We start from the raw sequence: 27,208 nt of genomic DNA on the forward strand, positions 1-27,208 counted from the left end.
GGAACTGATCACTGGAGAGCCCTGGGGAACTGATCACTGGAGAGTCCTGGGGAACTGATCACTGGAGATCGCTGGGGAACTGATCACTGGAGATCTCTGAGGGACTGATCACTGGAGATACCTGGGGAACTGATCACTGGAGAGCCCTGGGGAACTGATCACTGGAGAGCCCTGGGGAACTGATCACTGAAGAATTGATTATTGGAGATCCCTGAGGAACTGATCACTGGAGATCCCTCACAACTGATCACTGAACATCCCTCACAACTAATCCTTGAGGAACTGATCTCTAGAGATCCTCGAGGAATTGATCATGGGAGATCACTGACAGCTGATTTCTGAAGATCCATGAGGGACTGATGAGTGCTGATCACTGGAGATCATTGGCAACTGATTGTTGGAGATCCTTGAGGAACTGATCGTTGGAGATACCTGATCATTGGAGATCCCTCAGGAACTGTTCTCTGGAGATATTTGACAATTGGAGATCCCTCGGGAACTGATCACTGGAGATATCTGATCACTGGAGATCCTTGAGAAACTGATAACTGGAGATATTTGACCATTACAGCCGAGGAACTGATCCCTGAGGAACAAATCGCTGGGGATCACTTTGCTGCTTGCAAAAGTTTCTTAAAACACTTCTTTCTGGAGGTAATCGGGAGACCCCCATGGACTGCTATCAGGGGGTCCATATTCCTGCTGATTAGAGTTCTCGGATTGGAGATCACAGAATACCACCCTTGGATGATGGCAGAAGACCCCCCAGTCTAGAAGGACCTGTGCGAGCTGATCGCAGGAGGTTCCCAGGTCTCCGGGAGGGTTTCCCCCGGCTTGTGGATCTCAGGAGATTCCTTGAAGCTTTGGATTTGGTCTGTTGTGGTCCTTCTGTTGGATCTTTTGGTTGGATCTGTGTTTTAGGGATTTCCCCAGGTCGCTGGATGTGTGTTGGACCGGAGTGACCCCTGGATGTCAGGACTGTCGGGTACCCTGAGGGCAGGAGGTGGATCTCGGTATAAAGAGGGGTGACTGGCTCCAGATAGCTCTCTGATCTCTGTGCTGAGCGATTGCTAGCTCTGCGGACCATGCTGCGCCCCCTCCTCCTCCTCCTGGCCGGTGCCCTCTGCACTGCTGGCAGCCCCACTCCGGTGCCTGACGCCCCCCAGGACACCTGCTCGTCCTGTGGGCTGCGACCCCCAGAGGAGGAGCTGGGTCGGCTGGAGCCCGACTTTCTGGAGGCGGTGAAGAGACACATACTGTCCCGACTTCAGATGCGGGACCGCCCCAACATCACCCATGCGGTGCCCAAGGCTGCCATGGTCACCGCCCTGCGCAAGCTGCACTCTGGCCGGGTGAGGGAGGACGGGCGTCTGGAGATACCCAACCTGGATGGCCATGCCATGCACAGCCCGGAGCTGCAAGAGCAGGGCACCTCGGAGATCATCAGCTTCGCCGAGACAGGTGGGTGCTACCGGCTGGCAGGGGGGTCCTATCCTGGCACCGGGGGACAGGGCAGAAAATCCGGGGACAGGAGACTATATCCTGGCACAGGGGGGACAGGGCACTCTATCCTGGCACAGGGGGACTGGGGACTCTATCCTGGCACAGGGGACTCTGTACTGGCACAGGGGGTACAGGGGACTCGGACTCTATACTGGCACAGGGGGGATAGGTCACTCTATACTGGCACAGGGGGAACAGGGGACTCTATACTGGCACAAGGGGAATAGGTCACTCTATACTGGCACAGGGGGGACAGGGCACTCTATACTGGCACAGGGGGACAGGGCACTCTATCCTCGCACAGGGGGGACAGGGCACTCTATCCTGGCACAGGGGACTCTATCCTGGCACAGGGGGGACAAGGGACTCTATCCTGGCACAGGGGGGACGGGGACTCTAGCCTGGCACAGGGGGACTGGGGACTCTGTACTGGCACAGGGGGTACAGGGGACTCTATACTGGCACAGGGGGGACAGGTCACTCTATACTGGCACAGGGGGGACAGGTCACTCTATACTGGCACAGGGGGAAAAGGGGACTCTATACTGGCACAAGGGGAATAGGTCACTCTATACTGGCACAGGGGGGGGACTGTCGGGTACCCTGAGGGCAGGAGGTGGATCTCGGTATAAAGAGGGGTGACTGGCTCCAGATAGCTCTCTGATCTCTGTGCTGAGCGATTGCTAGCTCTGCGGACCATGCTGCGCCCCCTCCTCCTCCTCCTGGCCGGTGCCCTCTGCACTGCTGGCAGCCCCACTCCGGTGCCTGACGCCCCCCAGGACACCTGCTCGTCCTGTGGGCTGCGACCCCCAGAGGAGGAGCTGGGTCGGCTGGAGCCCGACTTTCTGGAGGCGGTGAAGAGACACATACTGTCCCGACTTCAGATGCGGGACCGCCCCAACATCACCCATGCGGTGCCCAAGGCTGCCATGGTCACCGCCCTGCGCAAGCTGCACTCTGGCCGGGTGAGGGAGGACGGGCGTCTGGAGATACCCAACCTGGATGGCCATGCCATGCACAGCCCGGAGCTGCAAGAGCAGGGCACCTCGGAGATCATCAGCTTCGCCGAGACAGGTGGGTGCTACCGGCTGGCAGGGGGGTCCTATCCTGGCACCGGGGGACAGGGCAGAAAATCCGGGGACAGGAGACTATATCCTGGCACAGGGGGGACAGGGCACTCTATCCTGGCACAGGGGGACTGGGGACTCTATCCTGGCACAGGGGACTCTGTACTGGCACAGGGGGTACAGGGGACTCGGACTCTATACTGGCACAGGGGGGATAGGTCACTCTATACTGGCACAGGGGGAACAGGGGACTCTATACTGGCACAAGGGGAATAGGTCACTCTATACTGGCACAGGGGGAACAGGGGACTCTATACTGGCACAGGGGGGACAGGGCACTCTATACTGGCACAGGGGGACAGGGCACTCTATCCTCGCACAGGGGGGACAGGGCACTCTATCCTGGCACAGGGGACTCTATCCTGGCACAGGGGGGACAAGGGACTCTATCCTGGCACAGGGGGGACGGGGACTCTAGCCTGGCACAGGGGGACTGGGGACTCTGTACTGGCACAGGGGGTACAGGGGACTCTATACTGGCACAGGGGGGACAGGGGACTCTATACTGGCACAGGGGGAAAAGGGGACTCTATACTGGCACAAGGGGAATAGGTCACTCTATACTGGCACAGGGGGGGGACAGGGCACTCTATACTGGCACAGGGGGACAGGGCACTCTATCCTGGCACAGGGGGGCAGGGCACTCTATCCTGGCACAGGGGGACAGGAGACTCATTACTGGCACAGGGGGACAGGGGACTCTATCCTGGCACAGGGAGACAGGGGACTCTATCCTGGCACAGGGGGGCAGGGGACTCTATCCTGGCACAGGGGGACAGGTTACTGTATCCTGGCACAGGGGGGACAGGGGACTCTATCCTGGCACAGGGGGACAGGGGACTCTATACTGGCACAGGGGGACAGGGGACTCTCTGCTGGCACAGGGGGGACTCTATCCTGGCACAAGAGGGACAGAGCATTCTATTCTTGCACAGGAGGGACAGGGGACACTATAATGGCACAGGGGGGACAAGAGACTCATTACTGGCACAGGGCTACAGGGGACTCTATCCTGGCACAGGGAGGACAGTGCACACACTTCTGGCACAGGGGGGACAGGGGGCTATGCTAGCAGGGGGGGGGGGGGGGGCAGGGGACTCTATCCTGGACATTAGTTTCATCTTTTACATTGAATTACTGAATAAAATTTACTTTTTGAAAGATATTCTAATTTTTCGAGTTTCACCTGTATATTGATAAACATGAACATTCTATACTAGCAGGGGGGCAGGGCACACAATCCATTGCATAGAGAGGACCATATATTCCATCCTTTCTCAGGAGGACAGGGCACCCTATACTGGCACAATGATGACAGGGCACCCTATACTGGCACAAGGAGGACAGGGCATCCTATACTGGCACAAGGAGGACAGGGCACCCTATACTGGCACAAGGAGCACAGGGCACCCTATACTGGCACAAGGAGCACAGGGCACCCTATACTGGCACAAGGAGCACAGGGCACCCTATACTGGCACAAGGAGCACAGGGCACCCTATACTGGCACGAGGAGGACATGGCACCCTATACTGGCACAATGATGACAGGGCACCCTATACTGGCACAAGGAGCACAGGGCACCCTATACTGGCACAAGGAGCACAGGGCATCCTATACTGGCACACTGGTGTGTGTGTGTGTGTGTGTGTGTGTGTGTGTGAACAATATCGTGTAAACTACTTTTTCATTCTATTTTGCCGGGATATAATTGAGCGACATTGCTTGTTTCCCCTGACGTTTATCTAGTGTGTATATGGACCTTAAGGTGGCCGCGAATGGTCCAATTTCTAGCTGAAAATCATTTGAGTAAGCAGAAATTCTTATCAGATTGGTTGTAAATAATCTCCATTGATGGGCATACTCGATTTCGAACGATTATAAAAACAATCGTCTAACCAAAATTTGGATTTTCTGGTGTCGGTTGTGATAGATAGGAAGCAGAGATTGGTTCGTTGACGGTGTAGTGAAAGATTTCACTTCCGATCAGAATTATCTGATCGCTCAAATGATTTTTTGCTAGAATTTGGATCGTTAGTGGCCTCCTTTTAAGTTCTTCTGAGTGTGACCTCAGCTTGGATCCTAACCTAGCTTAAGCCAAACTCGATATTATCTCCCGATCTGGTGTGACGCCATTGGTCCCACCTGTACACCGACACAAATCTTTTAGCACTTATTGTGCTGATCATTGGATAACTCTGTTAATGCAGAGATTTCAGTTATCACATCAGAGAAGTTGGCACCTTTAGGTATGTCGTTCCCAATAAATCTTGTCTAATGTCACACACCACGCCTTATACTCCGTACGCCAAAAAGCAACGCTGCCAAAAGCCTGCACCAAAAAGATCCACGCTTCGCTTAAAGAACATTGTGTTTCCCAACATTAGGGCAGCTGCACCCCCTTGTGTAAGACCGCCTTTGCCAAATGCCCCCCTGCTGTGGGCAACATCCCCTCCGCTACCCCCTGACACAGATAGATTTCTGAGACGCACGCGATGATAGAATATCATTGCTTTCCCTTATGCTTTGAATTAGCTTGAAATAATCAAAGGACCACTACCGCGAAAACAGCAGGCAGTTAAAATCTGACAGAACCGACAGGTTTTGGACCAGTCCATCTCCTCATGGGGGGATTCTCTGGGTTTTCTTTATTTTCAACAGCATTTCCTGAAAAGCAGTTTACCTGCCAAAATAATAAGATGCCAGCCAGCCTCCCTACTCACTTGCACACTGTTTTGTCAGTTAGACTTTGCAACTGCTGTTCAGGAAATGCTGTCAAAAACAAAGAAACCCCTGAGAATCCCCCATGAGGAGATGGACTGGCCCAAAACCTGTCGGTTCTGTCAGATTTTAACTGCCTGCTTTTTTCGTGATAGTGGTCCTTTAAGGAGGTTTGTTTATAGATGACAAAGCTTTCTTTTCTATGGATGACATATCTTTCTTTCACTCAAAAATTACTGTCATGGATCTACTATGACAAGTACACCCTAAGGGCTGAATCATACCGAAAATAGCAGAAAAATTGCAATTGCTAGCGCTTATCGATGGTTTTCTGCATTTTTTTGCTCCTGAAATGCAACATGCAGCGTTTTTTCACCACTGCCAATCACAGCGCAATTGCTCCCTGTTTAAAAACAGCCATGATTAGGGTATTAGGGGATTCTAGGACTTACTTAGATTTTCTTTCTTATTGCATGTTCATCTTATGACACATTTTATATAGGTGGCCACTGATGATCCAATCTTTTTCATCCAATTTTACCAAGTCTACGTAATATAAAGCCTGGTACACACTTTAAATTATGATTGGCCAATCACTGACAAATTTTACCCCCTCCCAGTAGTATGAGGGTTTCCCTGCACAATCTGCTCATAGGATTCAGGATTTATTGGCTCTTAAAGTGAACCAGAGACGAAGCACCCTCATGTATTTTACCATATATATCAGTGGGAACATTAGAGAAAACACCTACCCTGCTCTCTGTTTCATCCTTCACTGCTCAGCCTGCTTGTTATCAGCCCTGATAAAATCCCGGACTGAACATTCAATCTGGCTTTGCTCAGGAATCTTTATAGCCGAGTCATTATAGCAGAGCCACAAGGGGGCAGGCTTGGGCTTGAAAAGACATCAGAGAAGATAGACTCAGCTATAATGATTCCTGAGCAAAGCCAGACTGAGTGCTCAGTCGGGGATTTTATCAGGGCTGATAACAAGCAGCCTGAGCGGTGAAGGATGAAGCAGAAAGTAAGGTAAGTGTTTTCTCTAATGTTCCCACTGATATATATGGTAAAATACCCGAGGGTACTTCGTCTCTGGTTCTCTTTAAGGCTCGTACACACATCAGATTTTTCCAAACGACAGATTGGCGGATCGGTCAAATCCAGTCTTATCAGCTGAACGAACGATCGTACACACGCTCGATTTGACGTCCAAACGACCGGTCGTTTGGAAAAATCCGACATGTGTGTGTACCTTTATACTACATGGAGTTGGTACAATTGGTCAGTGATTGGCCAATTATAATCAAAACGGTGTACCAGTCGTTAGGGTAAACTGAGTGAATATATTGAATGGGTAATTTAAGTAGTCCTTTATATTACTTATGGTGGCCACTAATGATCCAGTCTTTTTCATCCAATCTTACCATTTCTATGTAATATTAGGGAACTGCCTCAATCATTCAATATATTCACTTAATTTACCCTTATACTACATAGATTTGGTAAGATTGGATGAAAAAGATTGGATCATTAATGGCCACCACTGTAATCTCATACATTCATTGATTAATTTTTTTTAATCTCTGATAGAGTCTGCCAAAAATCTACAGTATGTCCTAACATCTATGCCGGATCGATCTCATTTGGATCAATATTTGACCCATTGATCTGCCAGGATGGTGGTCAATCGATTGGACCATAGTGTTGCATCAGGGATTGCAGGGCTGTGGTTCGATGAATTCTCAGCAGATTAAAATCTATTGCATATCGATTTGCTTTGTGTGTGTGTGTTAGGAATCCATCATGTTCTGATCAGAGAATGATCGATCAGTTTGCCATATCGGTGGGGTAAAATCGATGTGTGTCTAAGCTGGCTTAAAAGACCACTAACATGAAAAATTGCACAATTTAAAGGACCACTCCAGCAAAAAAAAAAGTAGGCAGTTAAAATCTGTTAGAATTGAAAGGTTTTAGACCATCTCCTCATGGGGGATTCTCAGGGATTGCTTTGTTTTTCAAAAGCATTTTCTGAATTGCAGTTGCTAAGTCTGACAAAATACTGTAGTGTTCAAGTGATTAGGAAGGCTGGCTGGTATCAAAGAATTTTCGCAGCTTAACTGCCATTCAGGAAATGCTTTGAAAACAAAGAAAACCCAGAGAATCCGCCATGAGGAGATGGACTAGTTCAAAACTTCTTGGTTCTGTCAGACTTGTAATGCTTACATTTTTCTCTGGAGTGTCCCTTTGAAAGACATTCATATTAAATGTACATTGTGGCGTACTTTTTTCCGATGTTGCTGGCACTTACACCAGGTAGTGAAAACAGATCTGACAGATTTTGGGACTTGTTCTTTTATTCTTTACAAAAGCCCTCTCTGGCAGAGATCTGCACAAAGGTGTCAGTCAGCTACTCATCTGCACACTATTTGGGCAGTCTAGAAAGAGCTCTTCTAAATAAAGAAATACCTGAGAATCCCCCATTAGATGGACTAGTCCAAAACCTGACAGATTGGTCAGATTTTTACTACCTACTGTAAGTGGCAGCAAGACAGGAAACAAAGTAATGTACAGTGCATTTTACTCTGTGAAAATAAGTATATTTTATATGCATGAATTTAAAATTTAAACAAAATTTTACAATCGTTGTCTTTTAACTTTAGGCCCGTTTCACACTGTGAACCGGAGTTGGCGATGCAGCACGTCGCACCCCACGCACCACATTGCACCGTCAAAAGCAAGCCCTCAGGGAACACCGCTTTATTTCCGCTGTGTCCCCGTCTGGCCACTGGCCAAGCAGGAAGTGTCGTGCGTTTGTTACTTCCTGCTTCGGGTATGCGGAAGCGTATTGTTAACATACACTTCTGCACATGCGCGCCACGATGTCACGTCGGTAATTTTTTAGAAATCCCCCCGTCGCCATAGACTAACATGACTTCTGGGCCAATGCAGATCGCCACAACTCGACGCAGAAGCAGCGCGGTAACGTCATTCTGGCCCTGCGTCGGGGATGGGGTGAAAACGTCACTTACGTCGCGCCGTAACGTCACAGTATGAAAATCTCCGTAGACTTTCATTGCACGGTGTTGGGTGCTGTAAAAATACTGCACAGCCCCAGTGTGAAAGCGCCCTGAGGGATGACTCTACAGAGAGACATCTTTTTCTGTGTTTCTGCTGGGCCTGTCCTTTGCTTTTGTTTTGTTTGTTTTTTTACTATCTGAACCTCTTGAGTTGAAAGCCGCGTTCTCCGCTGGCATTTCCTTGCCACTTCTGGGCGGAAGGCGCAGCCTTTGATGGGGACACTGCTGGGACCGGTGTGATGTATTGGCACTTGGCATGGGCATCGCCTCCAGGCATTCTCACCATGTCTTCGGGGGAGGGGGGGAAGGAGGGGGGGGTTTGCGCCATTCAGATCCTTGTTGAAGTCTTGGCAGGACGGCCGATCGTGTGCAGGAGGGGACACTAATAAGCGATGGGAAAGCAGTGCAGCGGAGAGCCCTGTTATGTAAACCGTTTTCACAATACGGTCGCGTGATGTTTGCGTCCGCCATTTTGTCCTATGTTTTTTTTTTGTTTGTTTGGTTTTTTTTTTGGGGGGGGGGGGGGGTTGTTTTTATGTTGCTCTGAGAATCCTGAGAACCCTTCCTGTGGTCTTGTTAAGGTTTCTCAGCGCTTTCAGTGTTACTGATTTTAAGGTGTTTTTGTGGTTTGTTTGTTTTTATTTTTTTTTTTGCGCAGTGAAGAAACGATAGTAAACAGTGATATGTAATCATAGCTGTTAGAAATGATCACAGAACTTTCTCACTCACAGGCCCATATGCAGAGCCGGGACAAGGTCCTCCAGCACCCAAGGCTGAGACACCAAAGTGCGCCCCTTTATTCCTCCCACCCCAGCTGTCACACACTGATTGGTATTACACTAAGAGGCCTCTCCCCCATCCCTGCCACCCCAGCCGTCACACACTCATTGGTATTACACTAAGAGGCCCCTCCATCCCTGCCACCCCAGCCGTCACACACTCATTGGTATTACACTAAGAGGCCCCTCCATCCCTGCCACCCCAGCCGTCACACACTCATTGGTATTACACTAAGAGGCGCCCAGGGCCCACAACACCTAATCTCTAGTTATCTGGCTTGCAGTCACTGCCATGTATTCCCTTTTCTTATTTCTCTCTGCTTCACACACAATAGGGGAATAATAGCTGAGTGAGTTGTGCGCCCCCTCCAACACTGCGCCCTGAGGCTGGAGCCTCTATCGCCTCTGCCTCAGCCCCGCCCTGCGCCCCCTCCTACACTGCGCCCTGAGACTGGAGCTTCTCTCGCCTCTGCCTCAGACCGGCCCTGTGCCCCCTCCTATGCTGCGCCCTGAGGCTGGAGCCTCTCTCGCCTCTGCCTCGGATCAGCCCTGTGTCCCCTCCTATGCGGCACCCTGAGGCTGGAGCCTCTCTTGCCTCTGCCTCGGACCGGCCCTGTGCCCCCTCCTACGCTGCGCCCTGAGGCTGGAGACTATCATAATCATAATTTTTATTGGATCAGCATAGTATACATACAATGATATACAATGATTTACTCTGTGCCTGTACTGATAGTAAACTAGCTGCAGTATGTGCTGATCTCTGCTGCTTCCAGTATTATACAATATAAGCTGTTACTCTGTGCATGTAAACTAGTTGCAGCTTGTGCTGATCTCTGCTGCCTCCAGTATGTACAGTATAAGCTGTTACTCTGTGCCTGTAGAGAAAGTAAACTAGCTGCAGTGTGTGCCGATCTCTGCTGCCTTCACTATGTACAGTACAAGCTGTTACTCTGTGCCTGTACTGATAGTAAACTAGCTGCATTGTGTACAGATTTCTGCTGCCTTCAGTATGTACAGTATAAGCTGTTACTCCATCTGTGCCTGTATTGATAGTAAACTAGTTGCAGCATGTGCTGATCTCTGCTACCTCCAGTATATACAGTACACGCTGTTACTGTCTATACTGATAGTAAACTAGCAGCAGTGTGTGCTAACCTCCACTTCAGTAATGGCCTTCAGAAATCTTTCCATTGCTACTGTGACTGTAAATTCACTCTATGCACTTATTTTCCTCACTTCACTGAAGTGGTGATAACATCGGCAAAAAATTACCATGAGCATACGGACAGGTGTTTATTATTTTTTCTTGAAATGTAAACAATGGCAGTGAGAAGCTTGCATTTTAGAACAGAACTACATTTAGAAATGCAGGTACACTGACTTTTTAACTGGAGCCTCACTTTACTAAAATTAAGCTGGCTTACGTATAATCTTCCTCCCACTTTAACGCCTTGTACACACCATTCATTTTCCCATTAGATGGACAGGTCAAGGCAATCATTTCTGACATAACCGATCTTCTCCCGATCAAGAACAGGATCAGTACTGCAGAAAATCAATCCTGTTTGGGAGCAGTTCTGAGATGTCGGAAAAGATTGATTCAACCCGTCAATCTGTCGGTAAACTGCATGGTGTGCACCAGGCAGTATGGTGAGTTCTTGGCGTGGTTAGTGCATGTGAGTAGAGTTTTACAAACTGTAATTCACTGACCTTTGCATGGTTAGGACAGGAAACCAGGTGATGGTTCCAAGCATAAGGCACTAAATGGTGTCCACTATCTTTATCCAATCAAAGTCTTTGTCTCCTACAGTTGTCAGAAGTTAATTCTTCACTCAAGGTTTTGAAGAGTAACAAGACAATTATTATTGTCCTCTATTTCCGAAGCACGGATATATTGCGCAGCTCTGTACGTAAAATAAAGGGTGTGTGATCATAAACGTGAGACAATCACAAACAAGAACATGATTGCCTGTCCACAATAACTCTCAAAGGGCGAGCATGTGGCATCAGTTAGCATCGTACAAAATGACCAACTGACTTCCTTTGTCTTGAACGCGTTTTAAGTTCTGATTTGTTTTTGTCTTTTTCTCTTCTGCAGATGAACTGACGGCATCCCGAGTCCAGCTCTCCTTCACCATTTCAAGCGAAGGCAACCAGAACTTGTTTGTCTTCCAGTCCAACCTGTGGCTTTACCTGAAGCTCCCAGAGGTGATGGAGAAGACGGGTAGGAGGAAAATCCGTATCAAACTTCACTTCCAAGACCCCACCAACCCCATGAAAATGGGTTTGGTGGAAAAGAAGGTGGACATCCGAAGAAGTGGTTGGCACACATTTCCTCTGACAGAGACCATTCAGGCTCTCTTCGAGAAAGGAGACCGTAGGTTGAACCTCGAGGTCCAGTGCGATGGCTGTGAGGACTTGTCCATTGTTCCGGTCTACGTTGACCCGGGAGAGGAGTCCCATCGTCCGTTTTTGGTGGTCCACGCCCGCCTAGCGGACAACAAGCACCGTATCAGGAAAAGAGGTCTCGAGTGCGATGGACGGACCAGCCTGTGTTGTAGGCAACAGTTTTATATTGACTTCCGACTCATCGGATGGAATGACTGGATCATAGCGCCATCTGGTTACTATGGCAATTACTGTGAAGGCAGCTGCCCGGCCTACTTGGCAGGCGTCCCGGGTTCGGCATCCTCCTTTCACACGGCGGTGGTCAATCAGTACAGGATGAGGGGGCTGAACCCCGGGACGGTGAACTCTTGTTGCATTCCTACAAAACTAAGTACAATGTCCATGCTGTACTTTGACGATGAGTACAACATCGTCAAGAGGGACGTGCCTAATATGATTGTGGAGGAATGTGGATGCGCATGATTACAAATGCCAGGACATTCCCCCGCCTTTGCTGCACCTTTTACCAGCATTGTGCCATGATGCTTTGACGTTAGGGTGGCAAAGATTCTTCTACAAGTGATCTAAGTGCCAGTCTGGGGATGCCCAATCCTCTTCTCGAAATGCGTAGTATGAGATTGTAAGCGAACAGCACTCAGTGAGGCTCAGTTCAGCGTTCCCAATGTGTTTCCTGAGAAGGAGATCCAATTCACCCAATTCCAGGTGTCTTAACTTTCTCCAGGGGGGAAACCTGCTGTGTTCCTCGAAACACCCAACGTCAGTGACCAATGGAGAAACCGACTGGCCATCCTTAGTATTGTGGTGGTGAGGGATATTGTTGACTTTTTCTACCCACTACAGCCTTTCAGCACTTCTCATGAGGAATGTATTTTCACGTTGCAGATGAACGAATGGATTGACTAAAATTGGTCTTCCTGAAATATTTCAGAGTCTTGCAGGAAAAAATGCAAAGAGCAGAGACACACTGTGGCCCACTCTGGACCTTCTGCCGACTGCAAACCCTGTGTGCAACCCAACAGAACCTCATCCAATGAGGCCTCATCTATTGACTCTTCTGTTGTATGTATAGAAGCCACTGTATTATGTTATGCAGATTCTATTGTCCGGGAAATCATCCGTGTGTACAGGAGACAATAGAGTGCAAAAGAGAATGCAGATTATTATATATATATATATAAAAAGTTATATATATATTTATATATTATTTTTATAACCCCTGTTTGATAACGCAATGGCCTGCTAAATTACTGTAATCTCATCCTGCACTGTAGGAGCTCAAACTCTGGGATTTCCGGTTAAAGGGGGTGTGTGTGGATAGAAGGGCGGGCTCTCCCCCTCCCCCCTGATTTTGGGGCGGGGTCAGAGAGGCGTCCATGATTCATAGCACTTGCAGACTGCTGGATACTTATTTTCCGTAGCACTTGCACATCCCACTGCCTTGAATAATGGTACCTGATAGTGCACTTACATTCCCTTACTGATCAGATGGATCTGGCCCCAGCCTAGGGGCGGAGGCAGCAGGTGGGCGAACGTCCTGTACCTTGATGACTTACCATGCCAAGCAGTAGAGGGCGACTTGTAAAATGCCATCCGATGGTCACAGTAGTCGTGATTGGTTTTGGTGAAAGAATATTGGAGACACATTTTCTGAGCTGAAGGTTTTAGCGCCCAAAAAAATCTTGAGGGAAATTTTTGTAGCTCACGAGCAGAAAATAGCTAATGTTGATGGCATACGTGATGTTTTGATACATTATCAATCTTGACTTAATATTGCGTAGAACTCTCTAGTTCTTGTCTCTTGATCTGAAACCAATCCTCAGTCAACCCTGATTATAGGCTAATATTCACAGCATACAAGATCTTATCCCTAACCCCATGTCCAACTTTCAGACTAAACACAAGGCCCAGTGCCTAACCTTGTCTCCAATCTTCAGCCTAAAGGCAAGACCCAATGCCTTAACCCATCTCCAACAAAACCCTATGCCTTACCCCATCTCCAACAAGACCCTATGCCTAACCTCTTCTCCAACAAGACCCTATGCCTAATCTCCAACAAGACCCTATCCCTAACCTCATCTCCAACAAGACCCTATCCCTAACCTCATCTCCAACAAGACCCTATCCCTAACCTCATCTCCAACAAGACCCTATCCCTAACCTCATCTCCAACAAGACCCTATGCCTAACCTCATCTCCAACAAGACCTTATCCCTAACCTCATCTCCAACAAGACCCTATGCCTAACCTCATCTCCAACAAGACCCTACCCCTAACCTCATCTCCAACAAGACCCTATGCCTAAACTCATCTCCAACAAGACCCTATGCCTAACCTCATCTCCAACAAGACCCTATCCCTAACCTCATCTCCAACAAGACTCTATGCCTAACCTCCTCTCCAACAAGACCCAATGCCTAACCTCATCTCCAACAAGACCCTATCCCTAACCTCATCTCCAACAAGACCCTATGCCTAACCTCATCTCCAACAAGACCCTATCCCTAACCTCATCTCCAACAAGACCCTATCCCTAACCTCATCTCCAACAAGACTTTTTCCTAACCCGATCTTCAACCTACAGCCTAAAGAGAAGACCCTTTACGTAACCCTTCAACGGTTGAAGGGTTACGTAAAGGGTCTTCTCTTTAGGCTGAAGTTCAACCCAAGAGCTTACGCCTAATCCTGTTTCCAAAATTCAGCCTAAACACAAGACCCAATCCCTGACTCCAACATCTAGAACAAACTATAACCAGTTTAACACCTAAGCATAAATTGTATGCGACTAACCTTCAATGTTATTATTCATTATTAATAAATGTCAACCCACATAGACTAAAGTCTAACATGTACATCCAAGGCTGCTTGTTTGCTGCTCTAACCCTTTACTTTACCTCAATATAGCCCACAACGCCAACTCAACCCTTCAGCCTAACCTAAACCAACTGCCTCTCCTAGCCCTAACCCTAAAACCTTAACTTTGCAGAGTAAGGCCTAAATCCTCGGCCAAGGGTTAACCCTAACAACTCTACAACACTACCATGGTAAAAAGACAATTGAACACAGCAAGATGTATCCACAACTAAATAGGCACTAAGTAATAGTGCAAATCAATCAATAAAAAGAAGGAATAACTTTCTGTCTTTCCCAAACACAGTGGATCCATAATTAAAATAATTTCTCTTTTTTTGTGGTAACTCAACAAGCCTGTGCCTACATTATCCAGATATCCAGCAGCAGCAATAACTGTGTGTAACAGGGTGCCCAATGTCATTTACCAACAGGAAATGTCCTGGCTGCACAGGAAGTGAGGTGTCTGATATGGGAGGAGCTTTGCCACAGGGCCGTGTGTGCGTGGTGCAAGATGGACAGAAAGAAAAAAAAGAAACACGAGAAAATTATATACCTTGAAAATAAAAGCAGATTGGATGTTTTTAAAGTTGGCATCTAAAGATCAATTTGCTGGATGATTGTTTACGAATGATTATTTGTATGAACATTTTGAAATAATCATTTGGGACCACTAATGGAAAAAAATCCAAACAATGTGATCAGATTGACAGGATCGATCCGAAAATCGTATTGGTTTCAATAATCGTATCGGATTGGTTAGGAGATTTTTTTCCATAAGTGGACACAATTGATAATTTCAGATCGCCCATATGAAGCTCGTTCGTAAACGATTGGCCAGCAAATTGTATCGTTAGTGGCCACCTTAAGAGAGGTTTCTCCTTGCCAGTATTGTTCTTTAACCCCACAAAAATATTAACCACGTCTTTGGTACAATGAAAGCCCAACTCAAACTTCCTGACAATTGTGATTCTGTAAAAGAGGGCACTGACCTTAAACAACTTGCCTGGGCTCTTGAAGTACCCATAGATTTCATTGAAAATTATTCAAAGGAAAATAGTCCCATGGGAAACATGCCAGTCACATGATCAGTAACTCCACCCCCACATTTTCACATTTCATCACAGAAATCTTCCTTACAGAAACGGCAGCAGTCGTGTGACCCCTATAGTTGGTACTTGCAGGGGGGGGGGGTGTGTTTTTATTACTTTTTTAGCTGAAGGCTCAAAACAAAAATACATTTCCAAGACCTCTAATAATTTGGTTATGGGGGGGGGATTCTATTTGTGGTGCTAATTTTTTAAATTCTGGTTGGGCTTTAAACCCATCAGTCCAGATTATTAGTCTAGTTTAGCAGAGAGAGACAGAGAGACTCTAGGCATATTAGTAAACATGTTCAGAATCGTGTCATGCAATCTCCTGCTTACTTACCATTTTAATCCACGTTAAACATGACCTTAAATCACTATGACGATGTCATTTTTATCTTAGAAGATAAGATTTTAAAGACCATTTTCAGGCACAGATTCAAAAATACTGACTAGTAGTTTAGTAAACAGACTTAAGTACTACCTGTGGCTTCTATAGGCAGGGCTTCTGGTTGGATGACATCATTCTGCTGTTCAGAATTGCTGCACAGACTGAATCTCTCTTAGGGTGTGGCAGCCTATAGCACAGGGTGTCTGATTGGTGATTGGGTTTCTCACTATTTGCGTTACAAATGATTTTAGTGACATCAGCTGTTCAAAGGTTTATTATTGCATAGAAGTAAAACAGGCTCAGCAACAGAGTGCTTACATACAAATCTGTGCCTGGGGGGGGACTTTAAATCTTGTCACTGCTGCATCTACCTTTAAAGAGAACCTGGCAGAAGAAATGACATTCCACAGGGGTAGCCTATCTTAAGTTAAATTTACATGTTCACAAAGTAGGGTATGATGGACACTGCAAGAGCCTGTCGCTGCTATTGCCTTATAGTATCAGATTGTCAGGAGGGGGCAGTTGCCGGAGTACTACTAGTCCCAGCAAGACACATGGTGAAGCTGGCTCTTGTAGTACGGCGACGCTTCAGCGGAATAGGCACATATCACTCCATGTTGAGAAACAGATTTGGATTGGTTCTTTTTGGGTCATCGGGGCGGTACCCCCGCCTCCTGCTGTGACTAACTCCGCCCCCTTCAGCTATGCATTTCCGTTCCTTCCCACCAGGCGCAAAGGACTTTATACACACATATACATACATACAATATAAATAAATACATATAATGTACTATTTTATTTTCTAATATATATTTTTTATACTTGAAATAAAAATCATTCGCTTTTCTTACTTTTTTCCCCGTATTTGTAATTTTTTTTTTTTTTTTTTCAAAGCGAAGGATTGTTTGTGACTTTTTGCACTGAATAGAAGCATAGATAGTGAAAACTGCCACCTGTAAAGTAGACAAAATAATAATAATAATAAAAAAATAAATAAAAAAATAAATGAATATTTTTATAGCAATTTTTTTTCATTGTATTATACGTCATTTTGGAACCAAAGAGGCCGAGACAATGGAGTGAATGGCAGGGTAGCGAGGCTTGGTTCTACTGTACATAGATCATCGCTGCCTCATTCCGGGTCCGAATGTCCCGTTTCACGGGAAAACCATGTATATATATATATATATATATATATATATATATATATATATATATATATATACATATATATACATATACACACACATTTCATACATACACACATTTCAAGGTGTTTAATTTTCTATTTCAATGCGCACATGGAATGCAGAGCGAGAAAGAATTATTGTAGCATAAAAAAAAAAAAAATATGTACATTCCTAAATTCAATGTTTGCTTTTATTTAATAAAAAAAATCTCGTTAGTTTCTGTTACATAATAATAATTTAAAACCAAACTTTTTTTTTTCCACTTAGTTATGTTGTCGAAAGAGCAATATCTTGTGATGTACAGTTTAAATAAAGAAAATGATGTAAAACAAAATATGCTGTCGTCATCGATTTGTGTTTGAAACTGACAGGAATAGACCTAAAGCCTAGTACACACCTTCAAATTTGATTGATCAATGACTAGCCAATTTTATCTCTTCCACGAGAGTCAACAGATTTTGAATACTATGAACATATTGTGTCAGTAATCTCTCATACTTCACAGAGGTGGTAAAATCGGTCAATGATCGGCTAATCAAAGTTGAAGGTCTATATCAGGCACAAATCCTATTTTGATTGGCCAATGCTACCACCTCCATGCAGTATGCGAGCTTACCAACACAATCCGCTCATACGATTCAAAATCAAACCAAAATATTGTATGCTTATAATTGTCTTGGCCCGGTTCACATTAGCGTTCCCTGTCCGGATCCGCCTGATCGGATTCGGACCGTATACTGTACAAACGGAACGTACGTTCCGCATAGCAATGCAAAGTCTATGCGGACGTTCACACGCGTCCGTTCTGTACAGTACGGAGCCGGATCCGGACTCCGGACACTTTTCCAACATGCGCTATTTTTTGCTCCGGCTCATCCGGCCCACGCACCCGGAACGGATCCTGACTGCACCATGCGGATATAGAAATCCAATGGGAAACGGAAGCACAGAACACACTGGGGACAACGCCGGACGTTCTACCCCACTTCCTATGCGTATCCAAGCGGCCATTTCGGATGGGGACACATGGGCCCAGCATATCTGGAGTGGAGCAGCAGTGACAGACGTGCTGGAGCTGTTTGGCAGAATGTCGGAGGTGGAGGTGAGGCCTACAGCGGAGGACCTGATTCTACAGGTGCACCAGGTGCACCTTCTGCAGACCCCAACAAATTTTAAGGTATTTTGTTTGTTTTTTGTTTTTTTTCCCTACGGATCCGGATGGCAGCCTGAAGAAAACGGACCGGATCGGATCCGGATCGGAACCGTACGGTTCCAATCCGGATCAGGTCCTGATACGATCCGGTCCGTTTGCATGCCAAAATGCAAGTGTGAACGGGGCCTTATTCCAAACATATCAAACGAATGAATAAAACTTTAAGTTTTTATATTTTTTCTATCCGATTTTTTCCAACACATCCAATCAGATTTTTATGAAAAAAAATATGGAAAAATGTAATTTTTTTTTCAGGGTTCTTTTTGAGTTCTTATACAACTGATCATTTTTATTAAGAAAACGGGAAAATCGATTGATTTGATTGTATCATGTATAGCCATCTTTTTATTAATCTGTCTCCTGATCAAACTAATCACTTTCTACTAAAAAAAAATGCTATTTTCGATTTTGAGAAAATATTAGTGGAAATAGCTTGTATCTTCGCATTTTATACAAAAATCGATAATTTTTTCTGAAAAAAAAGCAAAAACGCAGAAAAAACATATTTTACCGCGCATTTTAACTGCAAAAATACGAAAAAAAACAATACTTTAACAAAACCTATTTTTGATTTTTTTTTTTTTTTTGGCTTAAAAATCGATTTTAGCATTTTCGTGAAAATTAATGCGAAAAGTATATTGGCATTTTCGCTCATCACTACCGGTGACTGTGGGCAATCAGAAATGATCTTATTTTCAGCCGACTGCGGTAGATTCTGAAAAACTGATTCCGATCGTTCGCCAGTTAGAGCGCACTGCCAACCATCCATTCCGCCCCTCACTGCAGTTTGTGGCCGTGAATAGGTTAAGCGCAGTAGCAACAAGACGTCCTGGGGTTGGGCAGCGGAGTCATAAGCAGTAGAAGCATTCTTGGCAGCGGTCTCAGCTGTCAGAACATTATTTGCTCGGAGCTGTTACGCGGACGGCAGCTTTAGGAGCCGCCACTCCGGGCAACTTGGTTTTTTAAATAACAATTTAAACCCCCTTTAGCTCTGTTGTGTATTCAACCAAAAAATCATTGGAGCTTATTCAAAAACCTGCTAGAATTCCTCTCTGGCCCACAGCCAGGCCTGCTCTGTACAAGGTGCTCAGGAGATCAGGTTGTAAATATTGTCCACACATGCAGGGGCGTGGCTAGAAATCAAAGGGCCTCATAGCAAATTTTCGGTTGGGCTTTCTCTCCCCACCTACCCAAAAGTGAAATGATAAAGGCTCCTTTCAGCCCACTGAATTTCAGGTAGCCAGAGGTGCCCCCAGTATAGCCCATCTGGTATGTTAACCAGCGGCCAGATGTTACCCTCCCCTCCAATATGGGTAGCCAGAAGGCCCCCCCGGTATAGGTAACTAGAGCGGCATTTCTGTATAGCTAGCCAGAAGTAGCCCCCTCCTCCTCCAGTATAGGTAGCCACAGGGGTTCCTGTATAGGTAGCCAGAAGTAGACCCTAGTATAGGTTGTCAGATGTAGCCAGGTGCCCCCCCCCCCTCAGTATAGGTAACCAGATGTAGCCCCCCCCCCCCAGATAGGTAGCCAGAAGTAGTGCCCCCTCCAGTATAGGTCACCACCTTAGTGTAGGTAGCCACAGGGGGTCCCTGTATAGGTAGCCAGAAGTAGGCCCCCAGTATAGGTAGTCAGAAGTTGTCCCCCCCCCCCCATATAGGTAACTGGACGGCCTCCCAGTAGCCAGAAGATGCCCCACCCCCCCAAGACATGTATCTAGAATAGTCCCCCCTCCCCCCCCCCCCCTCCCCCAAGTATAGGTCACCACTTCAGATTAGGGAGCCGCAATACGGGTAGCCAGCCCCCTCCCTCCCATGCAGAGTCACCACAGTGGAGCAGCATATTAGCAGTGAGGATCAGTTCCCAGCCCTCTTCATATTCTACAGGATCCTCCAGTCGAATTCTTAAAACAGGAAGGTTCCCCTAGCGAGGCGCGTGCCTCAGAACTGCGCAGCCCAAAGTTCCGAACCACACGAGTACAGCGAAAGCAAGAGCTCTTCTATGACCGCTTTCACTCACTGCGCAGGCGCAATCTATCCAACACCTGCGACTGAGCAATAATTCATAGTAGCTCTGCACGGCACCCCTCTGAGAAACTGAGGGGGGGGGGGGGGAGGAGGAGGCAACAAGAAGCAGCACCAGGACACTTCTGAAAAGTACACCCACCATGGCCTTCATTTAATAGGGTTTCCCACAGTTCAGGCCAGGGGTACTTTTAGGTGGAGAAGTAGGGGTCAAAGGAAGTTATTTAGATCTTTATCCCTGGGAAGGTGAAGACTAGAAATGCATAAAATCACCCCTTGTGGTAGCTGAGGATCACAGAAGGAGAATAATCAACACTGCAGCAGAGAAAACCCGCAGCTAAAGTGCAGCTGCACAAACCAGCCAATCAGGCTCCAGCTTTTAAACCGGCAAGTATTCTGATTGGCTGCAGCACTTTAGCCTGGGGTTTCCTCTGCTCCTGTCTTGATAATTCTCCCCCTGTGATTCTTCTCAGCTGACACAGATACCAGCAGTGATTAGATCTCCATCCACCTTCCCACCAGTAGAGATTGGGTTTCCTCTGAAGCATCTGATTGCAGCGAGTGACATCACAGCAACAATGGCCCCATTCTGACACACGCCACCTCGCACAGATCCCATTCCCCAGTCCACCTGCCTCCTCCCAGCACAAGCTTCCCTCCAGGAAATATAAAACCAAATACTTCTCAGAGAGAGAGAAGTGTACCTTTCACTAAGAAATCACTGTGACATGTGTCATCGCCACACAGCATGCCTACAGTCAGGACTGAATAAAGAGGCCCTGTAGTGACATAGAGCAGTACAATGTAGTAAGCTATTCGGGATACCCACTTTTATGGTAATTCTCCTGGTTTCATCATCAGAAAACACTTTGCAGCTGAGCTGACTTGTGACTTCCCCTATGCCAGCCATTGGTCAGGTGCCGGGTTGTGTCTGGTTGGAACAGATACCCCTTTATTAATCAAATTCATATTTTAAGCTCATATGACTATACATATTCTTTGATCAAGATAATTCTCTATGCTTTGTAAAGGCCTGACGAAGGGTCAATAACCAGAAACGGACTAGCGTCTTCAGGGGGGGACAACTGACACTGCAGTGAGGGGCCCAGAGCTTCTAGGGGCCCCCCCAATCGCTGGAAGGGCCGCATATGCTGGCTATGGGCCTGTGGCTCACTAACCAGCACACTGTAGTACTGACAAAAGAGGCACAGGAAGAAAAGAGGGGGACAAAAGAGAATGGATAAAGAATAATAACGGACCTACAAGTCCCTATCTCATTTGTTAACCGGGGACTACCTGTATTTTGCTAGTATTTGACTCCACCCACAACATGTCATGGTCACGCCCACTTTTTTGCTGCATCATGCTGTGCATGCGCTTTCTTCAGTGTCGGAGCCATGAACATTTTGTCGCCGCAGCGCACTTCCTGCATGGGGGTGGGGTGGCTAGTGGGCGGGCACAGCAACCAGTGGGTGGGCCCAGGGAGGGGGGTCCCAGACCTGATGATGTGTGAGGGGCCCCAAAATTTCTGATGGCGGCCCTGAGTGTCGTCGCCTTAACTTAAAATATCTTTTTCATCAAACAAAGCACACAGTGTCTATGATCTGCTTTTTGTATTGCTTTTTTAAGTCTGTACCACAAATTTCGCTGCTGTTTTATAAAGAATCCTCTACATTTTTGGAGAAGAAAGATTTTTGTGAATACAATAAAGTTTGAAACTAAAAATTTTGGAAACAGATTGCTGGTGTTTGGCTTCACCTTTTTCAAACCGATCCTCCTATACAGAAACCTGGTACTACTCTGAGCATAGTGGTGTGCTCAAGTGTGGATCGTTACATCAATAAGAGTTCCTTTCTTTCTTACCTGGGGCTCATTCCCAACCATATTGAAACATATAGCTATGCTACATTGATCAGAATAGACACACACAATAAACGATACCAGAGTGCAAAATCTTGTTTCAAGAAGGATAGGAGGCGCCCGTGTAGTATATTTGATGTTCCCTTATACAAGGAGACGTCACTTCGTACAGGATTTGACTATTTTATTGATATATTGCACTTTCAGACAACGCGTTTCGCAGCTCAAACCGCTTCCTCAGGTCAAAATAAGGTGCTTCGCCATAAAGACAACAGATGCCAGGGCGCCCTGTGGGGTTCTTCACGACTATCCAGGAGTGAAGTCTTTTTTCCAAAGGAGCAGCGACCAACCCTCTAAAAGGCCGAGTGGGGGCGGTACTTCCCAACATGCTATACAAAGTGGTTGCATGGTTAGCAACCCACACTTGTGAGTATAACTACTACTCTTACTTTTAATCCATTTTTTTTGAAGATAATACACCAGAAGGGCTCCTGGTACCCCTGCGTTTTTTTCTTTCTCTCCTTCTCTGTACTTTTTACAGCCCCCAACCAAGGCTCTGGTAAAATAAAAAGCTGCAGTGGGTAGGAAGTGAAAATTAGATACTTACCATTTCTCTCGTTCCCCGAGACTTCCCACTACCGAGGTGCCAATAAGTATAACATGTATTGAAAACAGTTTAAAAGATGTAGCGGTGGACTTACCTCTGAGAAAAAACACAAACGGTCTTATTCAAAGTAAAAAGCTTTATTCGGACTAAACTCCAGTATGCAACGCATTTCGCAGGAATGACAACCCTCTTCCTCAGGAAATATAGGACACGCCAACATATAATTAATGCCTGAGAAAGGCGGGTTGTCCCGTGCAAGGCGTTGCATATTAGAGTTTTTTTGTCCGAATAAAGCTTTTTACTTTGAATGAGAGAGTGTGTCTTTTCTCGGAGATAAGGCCATTACTGCCTCCGATTAAACTGTTTTTAATACATTTTATACTTATCGGTGCCTGTGTTCTTTCGATTATATCGATATAAGGGCTGGTGAAGGGCTGTCTCCCTGAATTTTCTATACTACAGAAAGCATTATTAGTGGCAGGAGCGGTCCTTCCATGAAGGAATGTGAATCATATGCTTAAGGGTTGGCAACAATTAGACTGACGTCACTCTGAGGAAGCCAAGTTGATTGGTGAAACAGTGGGAGGAGTCCCAGGAGGCCTGCCTCATTCACCAGCGCACAATTACCGCGGACCGCAGAGTGTTGGGGACCTGCGGATTTCCGGAGGTGTAAGTAATACGGAATATTCTGTTTCACTGGGAGTACAAGTAAGCTGTGGAATAAGTTTGCTCCTGTCCTGACACAGAGAATGTTTAAGATATGCCTGACATAGAGGAGAACTGCTATGCTTAACGGCTGGAAGTGTCTTTAAATTGTCTTCCTGCTATAAGGACCCTTTCTTTTTGTATTGGCCATTCATTTTTTGAGTGCACTCAGGTTCTTTGAACTATCTAGCAATTTGCCGCTTACAGCTTGATAATATATTACCTCTGCAATGAGATTGAGGCTCATCTTGAAGCTATTAGCTATATCTTGAAGGGGACATTTATATTTGTGCAAGTTGCAACACCCCTATATCCTAGAATTGCTGCAGCATTCCAATTAATCATGTGTGTGTGGTCTGAATGTGTATTGCAGATGAATGTGTGGAGGGGTAACTGAGGCACTCTGGGATCCTCAATTTTTAAATGATTTTAATTGTCTGTTGATTACTGTGAATAGGTCCACAATAAAGATTTTTGCATTTTTTGAATCATGCTGAGGTCCTGCTCTTTAAACTTTTTTGCTTCTTGAATACGAAATTATGTACGTTAGTTTTTGGGGCCCAAGTAATTGTGTGTGTTCCTTTGTGAGGAGCTTCTAGCTCCCATATTACACACTCCAATTTTAATTCTATATGAGGACTGCCTCTTTTCTGTATTTGCTTATACGAACAATTAGACTGCGGCAAGAGGCGGCTCCCCTCCCCAAAAGTTACCCTCCTTGCACTTTGCATCTCCCCCTCCCTAGATGTGCGCGGCCGCTTTACTCATTGCAGCAATGGGATCTCCATCCGCCCGTCCTGCGTCCTGTATCCATGGCTACAGCGGTGGCTCATGTGACCTGTTACGTGCTGCCGGGTCACATGACGCGCCGCTGTAGTCAGAGAGGAAGCAGGACTAGCTGTCTGATGATCCCATCGCTAATCTGCTGAGAGTGGGTGAGGCACATACCCAGAATCCTGGGGATCAGAGGTGGGATGCTGCGGGCCAGCAGGGAGGGCATGCTTTCTTGGAGGAAGCAGAGGGAGGTAAGTGTAGTTCCAGTGCCTGCAATGTACAGCCCGATGTGTCTCTCCTCTCTGGTCTGGCTTTACGCATTGTTAGGGCTTCCTCACAATGTATTGCTTCAGGCTGCAAAAAGTCTAGAGCCGGCCCTGATTAATAAGCCCCTTAAAGGTTTGATTTGCAAAGTGATAGGGATGGGTTATGAATGATGACCTATCACCCCTTTATAAATGGGCTCTTCTGTGGCGTTCCAGGCGTGACATGTTCTCTTTACACAGGTTTGGTTGTCCACCTGCTCAATCGGTTTCCAGGAAAACAGAAATCCTCACCTTGATCAACAGCAATTATGCAAATCGTTGAGAACGCCGGCGTAATCCAGGATGTGTGTACAGATAATCCTTGCAAATAAATGGATACAGCAGCACTATTTGTTTATCCTGCTCGTGACGGGGCTGCAGTTCCTGGGGAATTAGAAGGGAAATTCAGGGAAGTGCTTTGATTGGATGAGGAGGAGCGGGAGGTGGGGGTAGGTGGGAGGGGACGGGAGGGGTGTGACAGCTGAAGAAAAAAAAATCCAAACAGGTGATAGGAAATGAAATCAGGCTAGGAAGCACTAAGCTTAACGTGCAGTGGCTGAATAGTGTACTAGTGTAGTAGGGCTTTGCCTGTGACACAGGAGACCTGGGTTCAAATCTTCCTGCTCTTCCTGTTCAGTAAGCCAGCACCTATTCAGTAAGGAGACCTTGGGCAAGACTCCCTAACGATGCTACTGCCTATAGAGCATGTCCTAGTGGCTGAAGCTCTGGTGCTTTGAGTCCAGCTGGAGAAAAGCACAATATAAATGTCTTGTTTATTTATAGCTGCATGGACAACAAGGGATACTTGAAAATCGACACTATAGTGAAACTCAATTGTCAGAGGTCTCCAATGATCCCATATATCCCCCCCCCCCCACACACACACACACACTATGCCCAACCCAGTGGCGGATGCAGCTTCAAATGTTTTAACTTTTCTTTTCTTTTTTTTAAATTTCTTTTATTTATTTATTGGGGGGGGAGGCGCGGCACAAACAGGGCACGAAGGTTGGCTGGTGGGGCCCATTGGGGTGATCAAAATTGATACTTGTATGGTGAGCTTTAGATACTTTTTTTGCCCAACTCAGGTGATAAAATTAAGACCAACTAGTTCAGCAATGAGGGCTGGTGCACACCGGAGCGGTTCTGGAGCGTTTTTTTAAAAACACTAGCTGTGTGAAAACCGCTTGGCTAATGTATTTCAATGGGCTGGTGCACCCCAGAGCGGCTCGTTTTTTCCACAAACGCAAACTCGAGGGCTGCAGCATTTTTTAGATTTCTGAGGCGTTTCTGCCTTAATGTTGAAGAATAGGAAAGTGGAAAACCGCTCTGGAAAACGCTAGATCAGAGCTGTTTTTCAGGCGTTTTTGTTACAGAAGCTGATCAGTAACAGCTTTACTGTAACAATACAGTATATGAAATCTGCTACACAAAAACGCTCCCAAAAACACTAGGCGTGTTTAGAAAACCTCTCTAACCACATGCCTAGAATCGCTCTGAAATCTGCTTCAAAAACCTCCAGCGTTTTGCGGATCTGCTACAGGTTTTTGGTGTACACTGGGCCTGATTAGGCTCCCTGCACACTGCAAATCCGTTTTCTGATTCTGATTCCGATTCCGATTTTCAATTCCGATTTTCCTTGAATACAATCAACAGAAAAACGGATCAAAAAACGCAGCATCCAGTAAAGATTAAAATCTGAATCGGAATCGGATGTAAAAACCGATTAAAAAGCGGAATCTGAATCGGAAATGCATGCAGTGTGCAAGAGGCCTAAGAATGAATGAGTCATTTTTTTGGTAAATATAAGTGTCATCCAGTTACATTAATTATAAGGGTTCTTGTGAGGATTGTGAGGTATTCATGGCAATTAGATAAGACTCTTGGCTTACTTAACACCTACATATTAATATACAGCAATATACAAATATAGGAAGTGTTTCTGGAGAGAGAGAGTTAAAGTGGACCTGAACTCTTGCATGGGACAGAAGGAAAACAGAAAGAAATGCACCCTGTATGTATTTAGAGAGTTGTCTAATCCCCCTCCCTCATCTGTGACTAATCACAACAGTAATTTGATCTCTCAGCTATGTCAGTTGGCTGCCTTGGCAGATGAGCTAATTTGTAAACACAGGATTTTTATTTTGTATAGTAGTGTATATCATTGTCTGTATTATTTTGTACCCCATGCTTGTTTCTTACTTTGCACAGTGCCACGGAATACGTTGGTGTTTTATAAATCAAGTGTAATAATAATAACCCTGTGTCTGCTTCCATGAAAGCAGGAAGTAGACACACTGCAGATTTATTGCGGGATTTGTATCAGCTGTAGCAAATAAATGTTTTACTTTGAAGATTATTGAGCTTTGGCTTGTCTTGTAGAAGAGAGAGGAAGTTCTGAGATCAGGCATGCCCTCCCTTTCTCAAACCTACTAACCTCTTAAAAGCCCCACAGGTTTCCATTGGCTTGGAAGACAAGGTTGATGAGTGTGTGGTTCCCCTGCTTCAGCAATACCGGTCTGGTTCATTCCACCAGCAGGACATTCAGTGCAGAGAAGTAACAGAGCAGACAGAAGAAAACACGACAGCCA

General features: G+C 46.1%; 1 protein-coding gene across 1 annotated transcript; it reads left to right on the top strand.

Moving 5' to 3' along the window:
• The first annotated feature begins 2,104 nt into the window (after positions 1-2,104).
• On the top strand, positions 2,105-13,744 carry INHBB (inhibin subunit beta B). The gene is made up of 2 exons (XM_068246149.1): positions 2,105-2,577; positions 11,306-13,744. Exons 1-2 carry the CDS (start codon positions 2,202-2,204, stop codon positions 12,076-12,078), a joined length of 1,149 nt encoding a protein of 382 aa, XP_068102250.1. The 5' UTR covers positions 2,105-2,201; the 3' UTR covers positions 12,079-13,744.
• Positions 13,745-27,208: the final 13,464 nt, after the last annotated feature.

Source organism: Hyperolius riggenbachi, chromosome 7, assembly GCF_040937935.1.
Source record: "Hyperolius riggenbachi isolate aHypRig1 chromosome 7, aHypRig1.pri, whole genome shotgun sequence".
NCBI lineage: Eukaryota > Metazoa > Chordata > Amphibia > Anura > Hyperoliidae > Hyperolius > Hyperolius riggenbachi.